Here is a 17,714-nt window from a genome sequence, read left to right as displayed (position 1 = left end):
CATCCTCATACCTTGGACCCCTGGTCAGGCAGGGATGGCCATGTAGACAGAGATGCTGTTTGAAGAAGGCTATAGTCTGAGGGGAGGTGCAGCAAGGGGCTTCTCACTAGGCTGGGGTTGAAGCCCAACTCAGGTTTGAGTCTCTGGACCCCAGAAGCCAGAGTACTCAGTGGCTGCTGTCCTTTCCAAGACACTGTTGGTGTTGATGAGGCTCCAGATCACATGGTTTGCCCAACTCAGTTAAGTGCAAGAAGAGAGAACTCTAACAACCAATGGAGTAGGGAGGCCCAGGTATGCAAACGTGTGGAAATTCCATCTTACTCAATTCTCTAACCTCGGCCTCTAGAGAGTACTCGGCACTGGCACATTAAGAATACTCAAATAGGCTGGCTGGTTAGCTCAGTTGGTTAGAGCGCAGTGTTGATAACACTAAGGTCAAGGGTTTGGATTCCCTTACCAGCTAGCCACCAAAAAATTTAAAAATTTAAAAAATAAAGTTACTTAAACAAAGTTGCAAAAGATGTAATAAATTCATTCTAATTCCAGCTCTGGTTAACTCACGGTGTTGCACAGGTTTTCCCATTTTGAAAATGGGAATATCTTCAATCTCAAGTATTTGAGAATGAAGTAAGTTAAGGCATATGAGGGCATTTTGTGAACTGCAAAACAGATATAAGGGATGATAGTTCAGTAAGTTGTCTCTGTGTTGCTCAAATACGCTCTGATACTGATATTTTAGTGGCTAAAGATTGTACTCTGTTCTCACTTACATTTTTAATTCCATAAAGCAGACAGTCTACTGATATTTTAGTGGCTAAAGATTGTACTCTGTTCTCACTTACATTTTTAATTCCATAAAGCAGACAGTCTAAGTTGTAAGAATTTATATTCTTCTCATGGACTGCAATACAGCTAATTTCATCGTGAATGGGGGAAAAAAATGCTAGCAGGCAAAAAACACATAAACAAAAACCTTCCTTGCCTACAGTACTACTTTGATACTCAGGGGCTTTTTCCTCCAATTTTCTATCTTTAAGAGACTTTCATCATCACTATCACCTCAAGTGCCTTTGTAATGCCATAAGCAGATTATAAGCTTATAGGAATAACTCTCCATTTTCTGACAACTGTATCTAAGAGGTTTTTCCCTCTACAATTGAGGGATAGACACTTCTTGCTCTGCAAAGATTTGGGTGTCTCACTAAGAATTTATCAGAAAGTTTTCTGGTTTTTTTTAAAGAATATTTTCTTTTTTGATCATAATTTGTATGTGTGTGTGCGTGCGTTTACATGGTGGGGTCATACATTTTTTCATGATTACATATTCATGGCCCAAAAAAAGGAAAAAAAATTTTTTTAAGTCTAACATAAGGTCTTATGATCCAAAGACAAACACATTTAACATTTTGTTATTTTACTTTTAGTCCTTTTTCCCCCTATCCTTTACACAAACATCTGACATATATTTAACACAATTTGAATCATACTGTACATATTATTTTGTTAAATATATAAACTTCACAAATGTCAAGCATTAAAGCAGTGCTTTCTATAAAAATAAAACTGCTTCAACCAGGGCTACAGGACCAGTTCTCACATATACTAATGATCAATAAGTTGGCTATGGAGATAACTTACTTAATGGTTATAATCAAGTTTGTAATTGTATGGATACTAATCCTCTACCCTCTCAGTGAAGAGAGGCTTAACACATGATTTTACGATGATAAGACTCAAGCTTTAAAAATGTACGCTTAAAGGGCCGAGCCTGTGGCGCACTTGGTAGAGTGCTGCGCTGGGAGCGCGGCGACGCTCCCGCCGCGGGTTCGGATCCCATATAGGAATGGCCAGTGCGCTCACTGGCTGAGTGCTGGTCACGAAAAAGACAAAAAAAAAAAAAAAAAAAAGTACGCTTAAAAAGGTAGACTAACACTTTAAAAACCAAACCAAGTACCCAAGAGGTTGTGCTGGCTTCTGGACTGTCATTATACATCTGTACTCACTACACAGAATCCTACCAGGCCAGAAGAACTGATTTAAACTGGAAAGACTGTTCTCCAACTAGTAAATTCTTAGAGTTTTTCTACATTGCCTTCAGAACAATAGTGATGGAAGAGAAAAATAATGAAAATGAAATTACTTTCCCAACTTTATTTGTTAAGTGATGTTAGCCAGAAGATAATATAGGCAAGAATTAGGGAAATCTGAATAAGCAAAGATATGTTTTCTTCTCTTATAAAATAAAGACTCTATCAGCTTTTAAACAAGAACTAGTAAAGAATAACTTTTGAAAGTTAGTGGATCTACTAACACCCACGTTTTGCTCCCCAAACTTTCTGACAAATCTTTTTAAGTGATGATATGAAACATGTTTACCAATTACATCTTCAAAGGTGACATTACTGCTTCCTTCATTGGAATAGAATTATATTAAAAGATTACATGGATAATTAAAGATATTTAAACAAGTCCTATTTCTATTTCCTTTTACATAGGTGGGAAGAAATCTCCAAAGAGAAAAGATAAGTAGGATGTTAATGAAAGTATCCTTTGCACTTGCCCCAATAAAATGAATTAAGTGAATTGCCTGACACACAATAAACATCAACCTAAATTTGCTCCATGAATTCATAAAGGCTCTACTTCAAGAATACCCACTATTAAAAAGTCAAAATTTATACAATGGAAATTAAAGAAGAGATGTAGGACTTATTTTGATATAAAAATTGATTTTTAGATTTCAGGGGGCATCAGAAGTACACATGGCAACTTTTGTATGTGGGTCTTTAACTTCTTTTAAAAGTTTTAATCTCACTTCAACAAGCAATCCTTATGGCTGTTAGCAACAGACGTAAAAATTAGAGACATACTCTCTCTTCTGCTCTTTTATCCCTGCTTAAAATTAATATTTTAAGAAAGTCCACAAATTTAAAACAAACAAAATCAGGATGCAATTCGACAGCATAAGAAATTTGATCAAAATGAAATCTTAAAATGGCTACTAAAGGGACAGCTAGAGCATTTGCTTATACATGTCAACCCACCTTGGCCTGTGGAAATTGCCCAGACTAACAGTACTGAAACTACAGCCAACATCAATTTTAATTTGTAATGATCTGATAATAACTTCTCATGTCATATAGTACCAAAAAAAAAAAAAAAAAAAAAAAAAAATCCAGAGAAGGGGAAATTTTCAACATGAGCAAAGTAAAAGTTTTTCTTCTTTCCCAAATTTTCTACAGTTACAGAGTATGGACTCTGGCCATGTGCTAGGGCTGGTACCATTTTTAATGTGTTTTTCCCACTGAAAAATTCAGTGCAAGAGTATCACATTTTAAAGTAATTTTTTAAAAAGAGGCAGGGTGGATGAAAATTGGTTCTAACATCTGAGTATTAGCTCCAGATGCTTCTATTCCACACTTGGATAAAATTCTTGGATGATAAATCTTTCTTTAAGGACCTCTAATTAGCAGCAAATTCTAGGTTTGATTCTTTCAGGGGATTATTCGAGAAAAAAAATTTAAGTGTGATTTTCTTTCTCACCTTCACTATTTTTACTACAAATGGCTTAATAACTTTTTCTTCCTTTAGTTATGTTGTCTTTTTTTTTTTTTTTTTTTTTTTTCCGGAAGTTAGCTGGTATGGGGATCCAAAACCCTTGAACTTGGTGTTGTTTTCAGCACCATGCTCTAACCAAGTAAACTAACTCGCCAGCTCCTAGTTATGGTGCCCAACAGATTTCCATTCAGCTGAAAAATATTTTTGGAGGTCTAAAAATCACTTGTAGGCATAGGTTTTAGAAGAGGGAAACATTACTTGGCTGCTGTCTATGATATTTGTACCTCCTGTTTTGGTATTTTAATTTCACTAAAGAAATGTGTGTTTGGTGAGTCTACACATAGAATTTGTCTTGTGGTAATATCTAAAATGAAGAACCTGTTCTTGTACCTGTTTTATTAAAGGGAAATTGTTCTTTACTGGATGTACCTTTGAAGCAAAAATTCCAAATACGCATCCTCTATTCAATCAGTGGCCTCTTTCCCACTAAGAGTTATGGAAACCTCATGTTCTAGCAGTTTGATACTCTATCTGTGAATCAGAGAACACTAAATAAGACTAAGAGTCTAAATCTGCAACACTGTCTTGGTAAGTCTTCATTTATTTGATTTTTTTTTTTTTTAATTAACTTGTCTTATAATGAAAAAGAATAATGGGATCTTTAAGGTAAAATAAGGTATGCATGTGTTTAACTCACATGCATTCATGTTTAAAACACAACTAAAAAGGCCCAGAGACATATCTTAAATTTCAGTGCCTGCCCTCTTGGACTGGAAATGGAAAGATTGCAATACTGCATGTGGCAGTATTCCTCTTAGGACCACCCTGTGCAGATTAGCCATCGATCCTGCATCATTAGCCAGTCCAATAACACAAAGCTGAACAACTGTACTTCCCCCAGTACACATGTTAAACTTGGAGCAACTACTTATTGCATAGCAGATCCCAATTCATAGCAATATTGCTAATTACAGGACATGTGATTTCCCAAAATGTAGAGTACCCTGGTTCTTCCAATAATCTTTCAAGTGCAACCGTGTATAACAAAGCCAGAGATTTCCAAAAGGCCCCACAGACAACTCAGCATATGCTTTTCAAATGTAAAACAAGTGGCACTATTACCTAGGATCTGAATGTTAAAGCCCAAAACAACCTGAGGGATGCACCATCTCAGATACCTAATTTGTCAACCAAACAGACTTTGTACAATTGCAACGTACCGATATATATGACGACCCAAAGATCTCAAGCTTGTGAACCCAACTCCATGTGGATTTTATTGCTGATTAATTTTTTTAGACTAGAGTCAGTATAAATTAATCCCTAATACAAACTTGAGTGTGAGAGATATTCTTAGTTATCAATTCATATTTTCCTCCAATACACTGAAAATGTAAATGCCAAAGAGAGGCAGCACTGGATTTACCTGAATGTCACCAATGGAAGCCCCTGTGTCACAAAGTTAGTCTTTAAGATACGGAAATATATTGGACCAAACCTGATTCCTCAGAGATGAACAGAATTTGTTGAAATGTAGTTTAGCACTCTGTAGTGTCAAAACTACTGAAATAAAATGCTTTTTTTTCACTTTTAAAAAAACAAAACTGCTTTGTAGAAGACTCATGAATTTCAGTTTTCTCCTTTATTAAGAAAAAAATGTGATTCAGGGAAACAATGACCTCACCCAGGCATTAAAACATATGGATTGAGCTCCTTTTATTTCTTCCTTAAATGACAAAGGAACAACTCAAAAATAAGCCCCCTAAATTGCATGCTGATGATTGCATCTAACTTCATATTGCAATGAAAAACAGATTTTCTTCAGGGTGGGAATTTCCTTATGTATGTACATGGCTACCTAACATTTCTGTTATGATTATACAGAAGAGATTGTATTTGCATGTAAATACGTATATGAAGACTGAATGAGTAATTGTAAAGGTAAATATAAACTAAGGTGAACTGTCCTACAGAGAGAGATATGTGAGAGAAAAAGAGTTAAATTCAGTCAAGTAAATATTGTACTGAAAAGAGAAAAAAGAGTTAAATTCAGTCAAGTAAATATTGTACTGAAAAGATTCGAATATGAGAGAACTGTAATGAGGAAACAATATGGAATTATTAAACTCCATTCTATAAAATAGACAAAGCTAAATTATTCTTGTTCAATTACTGAATAATTGTACAGGACTACTGTAGACCAATTACATTATAGAATAGTTGCTAGGTATAGTTCTCTAACCATAAAGAGAAATCCTAAAACAGTGATTGTGGGTATTTAATTTTAACCCTTGGTAGAAAATAAGGAAGAGTGATTTTTTCCTCTTGTTCAGGAAATCAAATAACAAGCAAGCCAGACTTTCCAGATTCACAGCACAGACCCTGCAGCTTTAAGCTCTTTCACATAAACACAGTTCAGTCATTCCAGGACAGAAACATACAATTTCCTACCCAAGGATGTTTAGGTGGTAAAATCCCCTACTGGGAGAGAAAATTTAAAAAAATCAAATGGGGAGGTTAGAAAGCAAACCACACGTAGGCTATAGATAAGTGGCTATGTCTGTCGTAAAATTTAACCCATTGGAGACATAAATAACAGAATGCCTACATCAAGCACTTGGGTATTCTGCTTTATTGCTGACCCTAGCCAGCAAGAAAAGCATTTTTTGCTGCCACAGAGATAATGCCTCTAATGTGACCCTGGGCTCTGAGAAAAGAGCCATGATCTTCTCTAGCCAATTAAGGAGTGGCATGGACCAGGCTCCAAAAGCCACTGCACAGCAGTGACCACTCAGTACTTCCTTCTCGGCAGACTGGGGAGAAGCGGAAGAAAACGGGACCACAAGCCTCTTCCTGGGATACAAGGAATTTTCACAGAGGGTAGCAGATTTCCTACAAATGAAGTTTAATGAAAAACAGTCTCACCGCCAGAAGCCGAGGCACAAACAGACGATGCCCCATTCCCAGAAGTTCCAGCACTCGACACGCATACTCATTCACCAGCTTGCTCCTCTCGTCGTGCATGTCCTGAGACTTTTTGACAGGAGGTGTGAGCTTAGCAGCTGGGGCTGGGCAGGGCACCCCTTCTTCCATGAGCAGTAAGTAGGTATCCAGAATGAGAAAGCTGGATCTCTTATCCACAATTTTAAGAACTGCAGTGGGAGGGGAGCCAGGCTTGGGTCTCCCCAAGAGGATGCACAAGCCAGTCTGTGGTGGGAATTGTCAGCTAATGTCTCCACAAAAAAAACATTTTGGCTAAATTATCCACTGTGCAAGAGCCCCAAAGCAGACTGGAAAATGAAATAAAACCAAATACTGATCTAAATAAAAAACGGCAAAAGCAACCAAATGCAAGAAAATGGCCAAGAGTGATGCAGGAGAGTTCAGACACATGAGTAAAAATGAACAAGCTGTTTAGAAGGGTCTAGCATGTGAGAGTGAGTGTGCATGCGTGTGTGTGTGTGTGAGGAGACAGCAGCAGCAGTAGCCAGGAAGCCAGGGCAGTTGTGAAGCTGCAAGGAGAAAGGATGAGCTCATTGCAATCCTTGATTCGTGACAAGCAGCGATGCTGCTGCTGCTGCTGCTGCTGCTGCTGCCGCTGCCACCGCCGCCGCCGCCTCTCGCTGTGAATCAGTAATGAAGGGGTAGAAAAGGAAGGGGAGGGAAAAGGAGGAGGTGGGTGAATGAGCATGCAGAGTGTGTCTCAGGGGAGAATGCTGTAATAAGAAGCCAATAGTGAGCTGTTGGACAGATGCGATTCCCCCTCCCAGTCCACCTTCAATCAGTGTTAGTCTGACAGCTTATGCTGTTGAATCCTAAACCCAGAGACAGATGAACTAGCTTCTCCTAACATGTGATGCTCACAGAATAATCAGCCAGCCAGCCATCTAAAAGGCTGACCTTTATTCACTCCTGCTTTCTAATAAGGAGAGAACAGACAAAAGTCTGATCTTATACTGTGTATTTAAAGTGGGATGCTCCAATCCTGGCTAGATTACTGAAATCTCCAAAGAAAAGAGGTATTAGAGTGAAATGACAGAGTATGGACTAAAGAGCAAGGACCGAGCATCTAACAAATGATACACCCTCAAGTTGAAGTTTTTATGCAATAATAATGACTTTTTGCAATGCTAGGATGTGCAGAGCATTTCAGCACGCTGGCCATAGTTAAAAGGAAGATTTTTATAAACATGCCATATGCTAAAACATAAAAACCTACATGTATACATTTAAAAACTACTAAAGTTGAGACTCTCAAAGGAAAAATAACTTTGTAATGCCACAGACCTTGATAAATACTCAATAAAGAGTTTAAAACGTTGTTTTAATAATCTCTGGTCAAATTAATCCTTCCCTACTAATAATATAACAGAAAATTATCCATAGTTTAAAATTTTACAATCTTAGTGCTAAAGTATTACATTAATCTCACTGATATGAATAATCAGTCAAAGTCAAATGAAGGCAAAGGGACAAGAGCACCTTTAGGGACAGTCTCTTAACTTTATCCTAACAATTAACTAATCCATATTCGACATCTTGGTTTTGCAGTTCTATAGTTGGTCTTAAATACCAGACCAGTTTCTCCATACAAATTGTAGCATGGTACAAAGAGTAATAGAACTAAGAGGACCAGAGTAGGTTTTTCTGAGTCTTAGTTTCCTACTACGGCAAATACGAGTTAGAAATCTGCAGGTAACCACTCAGGAACATATTTATTGACATATCTCTGTAATCCTGGTTAAAGAAATAGATTAATTATGGAACTGGAATTAAAGGGAAAGAAATAGGAAGAAAGATATTGCCTCCCTTAAAAAAATATTGTTTGGTTTCTTTTTCTAAGATCTCAGGAAAACAAAACTTTTTTTAAAAAAGTTAACCATTTTAAGTATTATTTAACAAAATATCTTGCATGAGATACTTATATATTACTGTCAAGCCTTTTATTTCTTCCAAAAAATATTTCTTAAAAAACTATACAAAGTAAAGATTGTAATGGAAAATGATAAAAAGCATTAGAATACTACATACATATAAATACATTTCAAGTTGCTAATGTTTTGGAGGAAATATTTGACGGGCTGCCTAGGAAGGAAGTAGGTTCAGCTGGAGGGGGAAGACTGTAGGAAGAGGGAAGAGGTTCTGGGCCTTTCATACTCTTCCTCTACACACACACACACACACACACACACACACACACACACACAAACACGCACACGCACGCATGTGCAGAACAGCTCCATTTTTACCTCATTTATATACTGGTGCTAAGCATTAGATTTTATTTGAAAGACTGCGCTACTGCTATGCAAGGGCAAAGAGCACTGTCATAAACACTTCACATTTAAACACAAGGGAGCATTTTTACTGGCAGAGGAAAGAAGAATTCAGTGACTCCTTAGCTTTCAGGATTTTTTTCTGATCGACTTTTTAAACGTTAGGGGAGATGTTTCCATCCAGGTGACTTGGTCTCAAAGAACACTAGCAGAAACACTTATTTTTTTTTTTATATAAAACAAAACCAAAAAACTTCTTGCCCAAAAGGATTCTGCTAAACAGAAGTAAAAATTAATCAAGTTATTTTGGAGCTGTATGGTTTGGTTCTGATGCTCACAAAAGAAGTTAAAGTTATATATACTATTTATTAATTGTAATAATTAAGATATGATATCTTAATGAGCAAACCAAGTTACATTTGAAATTTTAGGTACATTTAACAAAATGCTATATAAAAGGCACTACAACAAGTGGTCATGTATTTCAGTTTCTCCAATCTCTCCATTAGGCTTCCCCTTAAAAGCCTATCATTCTTTCTTCCAAAATTTCCATAATTTTTCAGCTCTGGTCCTATTTTCAGGTCGTCCTTTCACAACAGTTGTTGATCAATATCAAGTAAAATAACCCTTCTAGAATATCACTTGGTGAAATGGAAGAATGAACTCTAGGGAGTTTTGAAGCCCTAGAAGAATCAGTTGTCTCGGTGAGCATTTCTTTCTCTTCCTTACCAAACCCCAAATGATATATTTATTGCTGATTATTTATTCAGCAATAAATCACAGAATTCTTTTGAGAAAAAAAATTGTGAATTATAAAGAAGTCTAAAAAAATGCAATAATATATAAGAAACTCTTCTGAATTAACCAGTTAATAATAACATACTTTCTCAAATTTCCCTACATTATCACAAAGGAGTTTGGTGGGGGGTTTTTTGTTGTTGTTGTTGTTTTTCTTTTGAAAAGTAAGTTCAGCAGCAAGTTAAAGATAATATGGGAAATTTGAATGAATCACCTATAGAGGAGGAAAAACTTTCCCCTTCTATCCTCCTACGTAAGCTTTCTTTTTATTTATTTTTTTTTAAAGATGACCAGCAAGGGGATCTTAACCCTTGACTTGGTGTTGTCAGCACCACGCTCACCCAGTGAGCTAACTGGCCATCTCTATATAGGGATCTGAGCCCGTGGCCTTGGTGTTATCAGCACCACACTCTCCCAAGTGAGCCACAGTGAGCCGGCCCTCTCCTACATAAGCTTTCTGCCTGGGGTCCTGCAAATAAGTCTGACCAAAAAGACAGGTTAACAAAAGAAAGACAAACAGAAGTCTATTAACATGTGCAATGTGCAAACACATGGGAGAAACTCAGCAATAAGTAACTCAAAGGTTACTTATTGGTTAGAACTTGGGGCTTATATAGCATCTTAACAAAGAACAGTAATTTTGTAGAGAAGTGACAGGACCAAGGAAAAGGACTTTGAGCTTCAAGGGCCACAAATTGTAGGCAGGCAAATATGTGAGGAAACTACTGGTAGATAAAGGCTAGTTAGTGAGATTTGTTTGTGTAGGCTGTATGTGTAGACTCTTTCTCGGTGCCATCTCATCTCCAATGATAAGGCTGTTATCCCCTTTCTGGCATGGAAAGGTTGGGTGGGGGGATTACTTTCCACAAGGATAATCTATGCTCTACAGTCAGGCATATAGGGAGATGGAACAGAGCTTATCTTATGTCTACTTTTGCTTAATTGCTTTAAGCTCAAAATAATCCTTACACCAGAATGTGTATTTTGGGTGGCATACTCTGAAGCCCATCACAGCCAGTGAGAGAAAGAAGGAGAGAGGGCCAGACAATGGTCTCAAAGCACAGTCTAATGACTAGAAGTGTCATTCTCTGGAGTTCTGGAAGCAGGTGGTTGGTAGTGTAATCTTAATTAGAGTAGTGCAGTTGACAGTGTTCTTCCTGAGCCACTCCATTGTGTCATGGTTGCTAGACATGTTCAGGACATAATAGATATCCATTGTACAAAGGAAAGCACATTTTACTTAATTCATGGACTTATCCGTAAGAACACTGAGTACAAAAGAACATGCCAGGTAATTACTTCATGAAAAAGGAAACACTTTCCAACCTGCAGAAGCTTAAAATCGGGGAGATATCCAAACACAAATACAAAGCAGGGTGTGATGGACACTATAAAAGGAAGAACTGTGTGCTATGATGTAGGCATGTCTTTGTTATCCACAGTAGATACAAACAAAGGTAGGCTTCTACTAGTGGGATTAGTCTAAACCCAAATCCATAAGTAATGATAATTAGACATATTTCTAAGAGCAAAACAGGGCCTTGCTTATTACATCATCTTTTAGTCACATGTACTAGCTGTCTGAGGTGGGTAGGTCACATAACACTTCTCTGATCCTCTGTAAAATGGCAACATCACCTACCTAGCTAGCTAAGTTGCTCTGAAAATTTAATAAGTTAATACATATAAAAGAATTTCTCATAGTGCCTAGCACATGGTGGGTGCTCAGTAACTGGCAGTTTTCTTTATTCTTTCCAGGAAGTGATGCAGAAGAGAACATGTTGTGTAAAACGCATTGTGTTCATCTGGGTTAGGGTTTAGAAAGATAAAAAGTACTCTAGATATATTAACAATAGAAAGAGTCAGCCAAACACTGACATAAGTTGTTCTTATGAGACTACCTGCCTCTTCAGTTAACTCTTAAGATACAGACACAGTCATAGTAAGTAGTAAACGATCCATGCTCTTTTCAACCAAGACAGGTAAAATTTCAGAAACTTAATTCTCTAGCTATTTCTTGTTTGTCTGATAGACTACCTTTAAAAAGATGAACCCTCATAGTTTGGCAAATTCTGAAGATCCAATAAACAGGCCAAATAAAGACAGCATAATAAGTAGTATTGGTATCTCAGTACTATAAAATCCTGCAAAACTCACACTCTTTCTGCCAATCTAGTCTCGATTCTGCTCAACACTGTGTTACATGTATCTGGACATAGATGTATCAGATGCTTCTAACTTTATGGATTATTCAAGTTACTTGAAGAAAAGGCTAAAATGAAATATAATGAGACTGAGCTTACAAGTTATATCACAGGGAAATGAGTCTCATTATTTTATAGTTGGAACTCATACATCAAAGAATTAGAGTACCACAAAAAAAAAGAATTAAAGTACAAAATAAAGATATTACATAATTAATTGACATTGAGGTGGGTGGTTCAGGTCACATGTCTACAGGAATTTGAAGAAAAAAAAAAAAAAGATTCCTGTAAAATACTGTAGACTTACCTAGTTTTTTAGGAATGCTCTAACCTCTTGTGAGACTTAAGGCATAACTGTTAAAGGAGGTTTTTGTTTTTGTTTTTAAACAGAAGAGAGAACTTTCCCCTATCAAAAGCAATTTAATAACACTGAACAATTTTGGGAGCGTGACTAATACCTTATTACCTATCTTTGTGATCAGATTCTACTGTAATGCCTTCATTAAAACAAGAACTTCTATCACAACCTCTTTGAGAGTTGGTCATTTTCTCTCTGCTTCCCTATTGTCATAGACAGGTAGCTCAAGAGGCTGCCTATTTTATTATTGGACACTCATATTTGTTAAAAAAGGACTATATATAGTAAGCCAGAAATCTGAAACTTCTAAGTCACTAGGTTCAGTTAATACATAAATATTTTTAACCACTTTATTGAGGTATGATTGACATACAAAAAACTCTAGATACTTAATGTATACAACTAGATGTATTTGGACATAAGTATATACCCATGAAACCCTTATCGGTATCAATGCCATAAACTGAATCATTATCTCCAAAAATTATCTCCCATCTCTCTCTCTCTCTCTTTTTTTTTTCCTTCCTTTTATGTTTAGAGCACTTAATATAAGATCGACCTCAGTTACATATTTTATTTTATTTATTTTTATTTTTTGCAGCTGGCCAGTACAGGGATCAAACCCTGAACCTTGGTGTTGTCAGCACCATGCTCTAACCAACTGATCTAACTAGCCAGCACACAGTTATTTATTTTCTAACAACAGGGAATAAGTATACTTTTTTCTCATGTGACATTAATTAAAATATTTTAAGACAGTCTTCGTTTTCTTGTCTTCAAACTAATCATCCTTGATACTAACTGGGTCTCCTGTGAGGTGGTTTCTAGACAATTCTAGACTGTTCACAGAGCTGCCTGCTGCCCAAGGACACACTTGTTTGGAAAGTGTCTATCAATATAGTGTTGCCCACACTGAAATGGATACTCTAAATATGATAAAAGAATCATAAAATAATGGTATCTTGTTAGACCTTAGAAAACATCAAAGTCTAACATGTTTATCCTATTGATGAAAAGACCAAGGCAGCAGGTAAGTACTCATGATCATAAAACTTGTCAGAGGCAGAGCCAGGAACCCAAGATTCTGGAGCACAGATGCACGGCAGGGACCTAGCATTTCCTGCACTGTAATTTGCTATCTTTCGATTAATGTAGCCCACAAAGAAACTATCTTATTAGGAAGACTATGCTTTACCATTTTATTCCACATAGAAATTGGTCTGGAGCCTGTGCCTGCCATCTGCTATGAACGGATCTAAGATTCTTAGATTTGAGTTGAGAGAAATATCCACAAGCCTGCCTTGAGGAAAGTCACTTCTGAACATACATTTATGGTAATAAAGTATATCTGCCTTCTCAACTTTTAACTGATAAGCACTCTCTTTTTCAATCAAACCATTCAAGTGACTACCGCCTTAGCAGCTCAGCCACAGTGTCTGTGTAAGAGCTGCTTTCTTGAAGCCATGTTAGTGACACAGGCTTGAAAATGGAATGTTACCTCAGGGCTTTCATCCCCTTTCCTGGGTAATATGTATAAAGCTCATATTTATGTTCAGGCTTAAGCAGAAGGCATAATAAGCATGTTAGCTGAAGCCTGTATTTTTAATTTTAAATTGATAAGATTAAAATTATGACATAAAGGTCTCACAGATTAGCTCTGGTGTTTAGAGTGTGGCCTTGCACACCAAAGTTAAGGGTTAGATTTCCTGTACTGGCCAGCTGCTATAAATAAATAAACAAACAAACAAATAAAATTATGACATATTGAATCTAGACTATTCCCTGATCTTCTCAACCTAGACAAGCATTTTATTTTATTTTATTATTATTTTTCTCATTGAACCCTCATGTAAGAGGTACCCTCCCTATACTTGGAAGAAAAAAGCATCATTATCTCTGAAGATGGAGGGACATCAAGTGGAATCTGAACATACAGGCCTTGCTAAATCTCTCCTGTTAACTACTCTTAGCTCATACACTTTGTCTTTTCACATTTTTCCATGACTCTCCATTCTTCATCAAATCGAGTATAAAACTCCTCAGGTTTAACCATTTCTTCAGGACTTCATTATCTTATGAGGGCTCCTGTGTCATGTAAAACTTATATTAAATAAATCTGTATGTTCTTCTCTTGTTATTCTGTCTTTTGTTACAGGGGCCCTAGCCAAGCACTTAGAAGGGTAGAAGGAAAGATATTTTCCCTCCCCTACACTAGTAAATGGTAATTGCAACTATACTCTTTGGATAACTACACATAATATAGTTAAGTGTTTTAAATCTAATTTGGGTTAATCAAAATAATAAAGGAAGTACAGGTGAACAGGCTAGATCCTGGAGGGTAATCAAGTTAGTCCAGTGGAAACAACAGGATTTACACAGTCATGTAACTATGAATATACTGAGGAACTAACACATCTTGGATTCTAAAAGAAATGACAAAAACAAAAAGCATACAAAGCAAAAATTTACACTCAAAGAATAGCATCTGTACCCTGGTAATCTTTTCCATACCCTCTATTTTATTAATATCAAACAACCCAATCATTGACCAGCCCTCTCTCCCAACCTATACATCTACCTCCTTACTGAATATATGCAACCTCACACGCAACTTACCCTCAATGTGTCCAAAGTCACCATCTCATCCCCAATGCAATTACTCCTCTTGCATTTCCTATTCCAGCTCACAGTACCTTCATCCACCCAATTACTCAAGCAGTCACCTGGTTATCATCCTAGAGTCCTCCTTTTACCTCTCCCTACACCAAACTCATCATTCAGGTCTGGTTGATTCAACCTTCTCACCACCTCTCAAAGCTATTCCCTCCTTTTCCATTCCCATCATTTCTTATTTGAGATCAGCTCTCAGTATGACATAAGATCGCCACCATCTGCAATATTCAAGTTATTTGACGTTCATTGCACATACCAGGTAGTTGCATACCTCCATGTCTTTTTTTTAATGTTTTCATGTTTTCTTGAACTGTGGAAACATTCATTTGCTTTTTCTTAATCTGTCAAACTCAACTCTCAAATATTACCTCCTGCAGGAACCACTTCCTCAACCCCCGGGGATTGGGGTATGTGGCCCTCCTACCCATGCATGTCTATCTCATAGCACTAGCAGGCTTGTATGTAAATAAGTTGCATTGAAATTAATGCTTGGGGTCATTCTCCCTTGCTAAGTTGATAGGTACTGTGTATTTTCCTTCTTTTTGTCCTAAAAACCCAGCAGAGGCAATTACTTAACACACAATAGCTACCCCTTAAATGTTTGCTGAAATAGTTCAGCATTTAAAAATGGGTAAAATACTATTATCATCAATGGAAGGGATACATATGCATTCTTCTGATTAGAGATATTGGTACTTTAATATTTTGGAGCCTTTGCTATGGTTTGGAAGTAATTTGACAAAAACTTATGCTGAAATTTAATTGCCAGGGGCTGGTGGGTTAGCTCAGTTAGTTACAGCGTGGTGTTGTAACAACAAGGTCATAGGTTCGGATCCCAGTACCGGTCAGCTGCCACAAACAAAAAAATAAATTTTTCTAAATTGCCAATGTAATGGTGTTGGGAGGTAGGGACTTAATTAGGTCATTAAGATGGATTAATGCCTTTCTGTGAGACTGGGTTAGTACTCTCAAGACAATTAGTTCTCACAGGAATGGACTGGTTCTTGGGAGAGCAGGTTGTTATAAAGCAAGGCCATCTGTCCCCTTTAACCCCATTTACATGCACCCACCTCCCCTTCCATTTTCCCATCATGCTTTGAAGCAACATGAGGCCCTCACCAGATGTGGCCCCCTAGACCTTGGACTTACCAGCCTCCAGAACTGTAAGAAATAAAACTCTTTTCTTCATAAATTACCCAATCTCAGGTATTCAGTTACAGCAACAGAAAATGGACTAAGACAGCCTTTTAAAATGCTCGTTCATCTTTGTAGAATGTTCTCCATCATTTTTCCTTTAACAATTCTTCAAAATGTTGTCAGGGGAAGAACACAAGCTGAGATGTCAGAGAGATCGGGATTTAAACACAAAATTTGATGTCCAGTGTGACTTTAGGAAATTTAATTAATACAAGTCTTGTTTCATTAAGAAAATGAGGTTAATAACAGTAATCTTAGGAAGTTGCTATTGTTATTAACAACTGTGACATTTCTAGCGTGATAAACTGGGAAGATAGGGAAGGGATTAACAACCCACCAAAGTGGTATGAAAATTACTTTAAACTGAAAACATCTGACAATCAGCAGCCATAGAAACATCATCTAAATGTAAGTAGAGTCTCCAGAAAATACAGCTGCCATTGACCATCCTCCAGGGAGTTTCAAAATTGGGGAAAGACTGATCCTTAGCAGGAAATGCAAATTCAGCTATTCATTAGCATCAAAAATTCCACTGGAAACTTCCATACTTTCCCTCTGAAGCTCTTAACTCTCCCTTCCTCCTTTTTGTAAAATTGATGTATAAACCTTTATTGCCTGCTATTCGGGGAGGTATTCATTATGAGGAAACTCTGAGTGCACAATGTAAATAAACCTGGTCTTTGCCCTGGTTAATCTGTCTATTGTCAGCTAATTGCAAGCTCCCCACCATTTCAACTCAAGATGGCAGAGGAAAAGACTCCCTCCCAACAATGATAAAGATTTTAACTGATAGGCAACAGAAAAGGGAAAGCACTGGAGACAGCAAAGAATGGAAGATAAATGGAGTCAACAAAGGTTATGGAACAATGTGTTGGAGATTTCCCATAGGCCATGAGAAATATAAATCTGGAGCCCAGGGTTGGGTTTAGAAATCACAAGTGGGCAGATGAAAGACGTGAATGAGTAAGGTCACGTAGGGAAAATTTGAGTAATGAAGAGATGTTCTCACAGCATATCTTGATATTCTTTTCTTAACTACCACAGGTTTAATTAAATGATTACTTGTATAAATGTATTGTTAGTGAAATTACCTGCCCTATCCAGTATTAAGTTTCTTACATAGATAGTGTAGGAGACCAGAATATGCCACCCCACAATATGGCTTTTTTTTTTTTTGTCTTTTTATTAAACATTTACCTGTACATATTTGTGGGGTACATATTTGTGGGATACAGTGTGTTGTTTCCATACATGCATACACGGCATAATCAATATTCCTCTTTGAACAAGGATTATTTTGAGCTGACTATTTTAAGCAACAGCAGACACAGGAGAAGCTCTGAAAATGAAAAGAGTAGGAGTAAAAGTTACCCTTTTGTAAGGGAGATTTACATCCATTAAGGAAATCTCCATTTGTAAGGGTGTCTTCCTCTCTGTACCTGGAAGAGATGGTTGACTAAACCATTAGAGACTCTCATCAATGAAATATGCACAGACTTAAATTTGCGTAACAAATCTTACAATTGTTTACAGTGCTTTTCCTGGTTACCTCCGTATAACTGGCCTCCTCCCCCCCCACACTTTTCTTTATTTCAGCTAAAGATGGTATTTAAGCCTGAATTTTAAATCACCTCTTTAAGATTTACTCAC

At 37.0% G+C, this 17,714-nt stretch overlaps 1 protein-coding gene across 10 annotated transcripts in view; it reads right to left on the bottom strand.

The window, feature by feature from the left end:
• RABGAP1L (RAB GTPase activating protein 1 like) overlaps positions 1-17,714 on the bottom strand; it is a 646,375-nt gene that overhangs the window by 128,170 nt on the left and 500,491 nt on the right. The window contains exon 1 of one of the 10 annotated variants that reach the window (XM_063104470.1): positions 6,484-6,651. The exons of the other annotated variants lie outside the window; for them this stretch is intronic. Coding sequence (XP_062960540.1) covers positions 6,484-6,651 — 168 coding nt within the window. Of the gene's footprint in view, positions 1-6,483; positions 6,652-17,714 lie in introns of those variants that run through there. 10 annotated transcript variants of the gene reach the window in all.

This window comes from Cynocephalus volans, chromosome 8 (assembly GCF_027409185.1).
Source record: "Cynocephalus volans isolate mCynVol1 chromosome 8, mCynVol1.pri, whole genome shotgun sequence".
Classification (NCBI taxonomy): domain Eukaryota; kingdom Metazoa; phylum Chordata; class Mammalia; order Dermoptera; family Cynocephalidae; genus Cynocephalus; species Cynocephalus volans.
The sequence above is the reverse complement of the archived record's forward strand: the minus strand, read 5'-3'. Positions and strand labels throughout refer to the sequence as shown.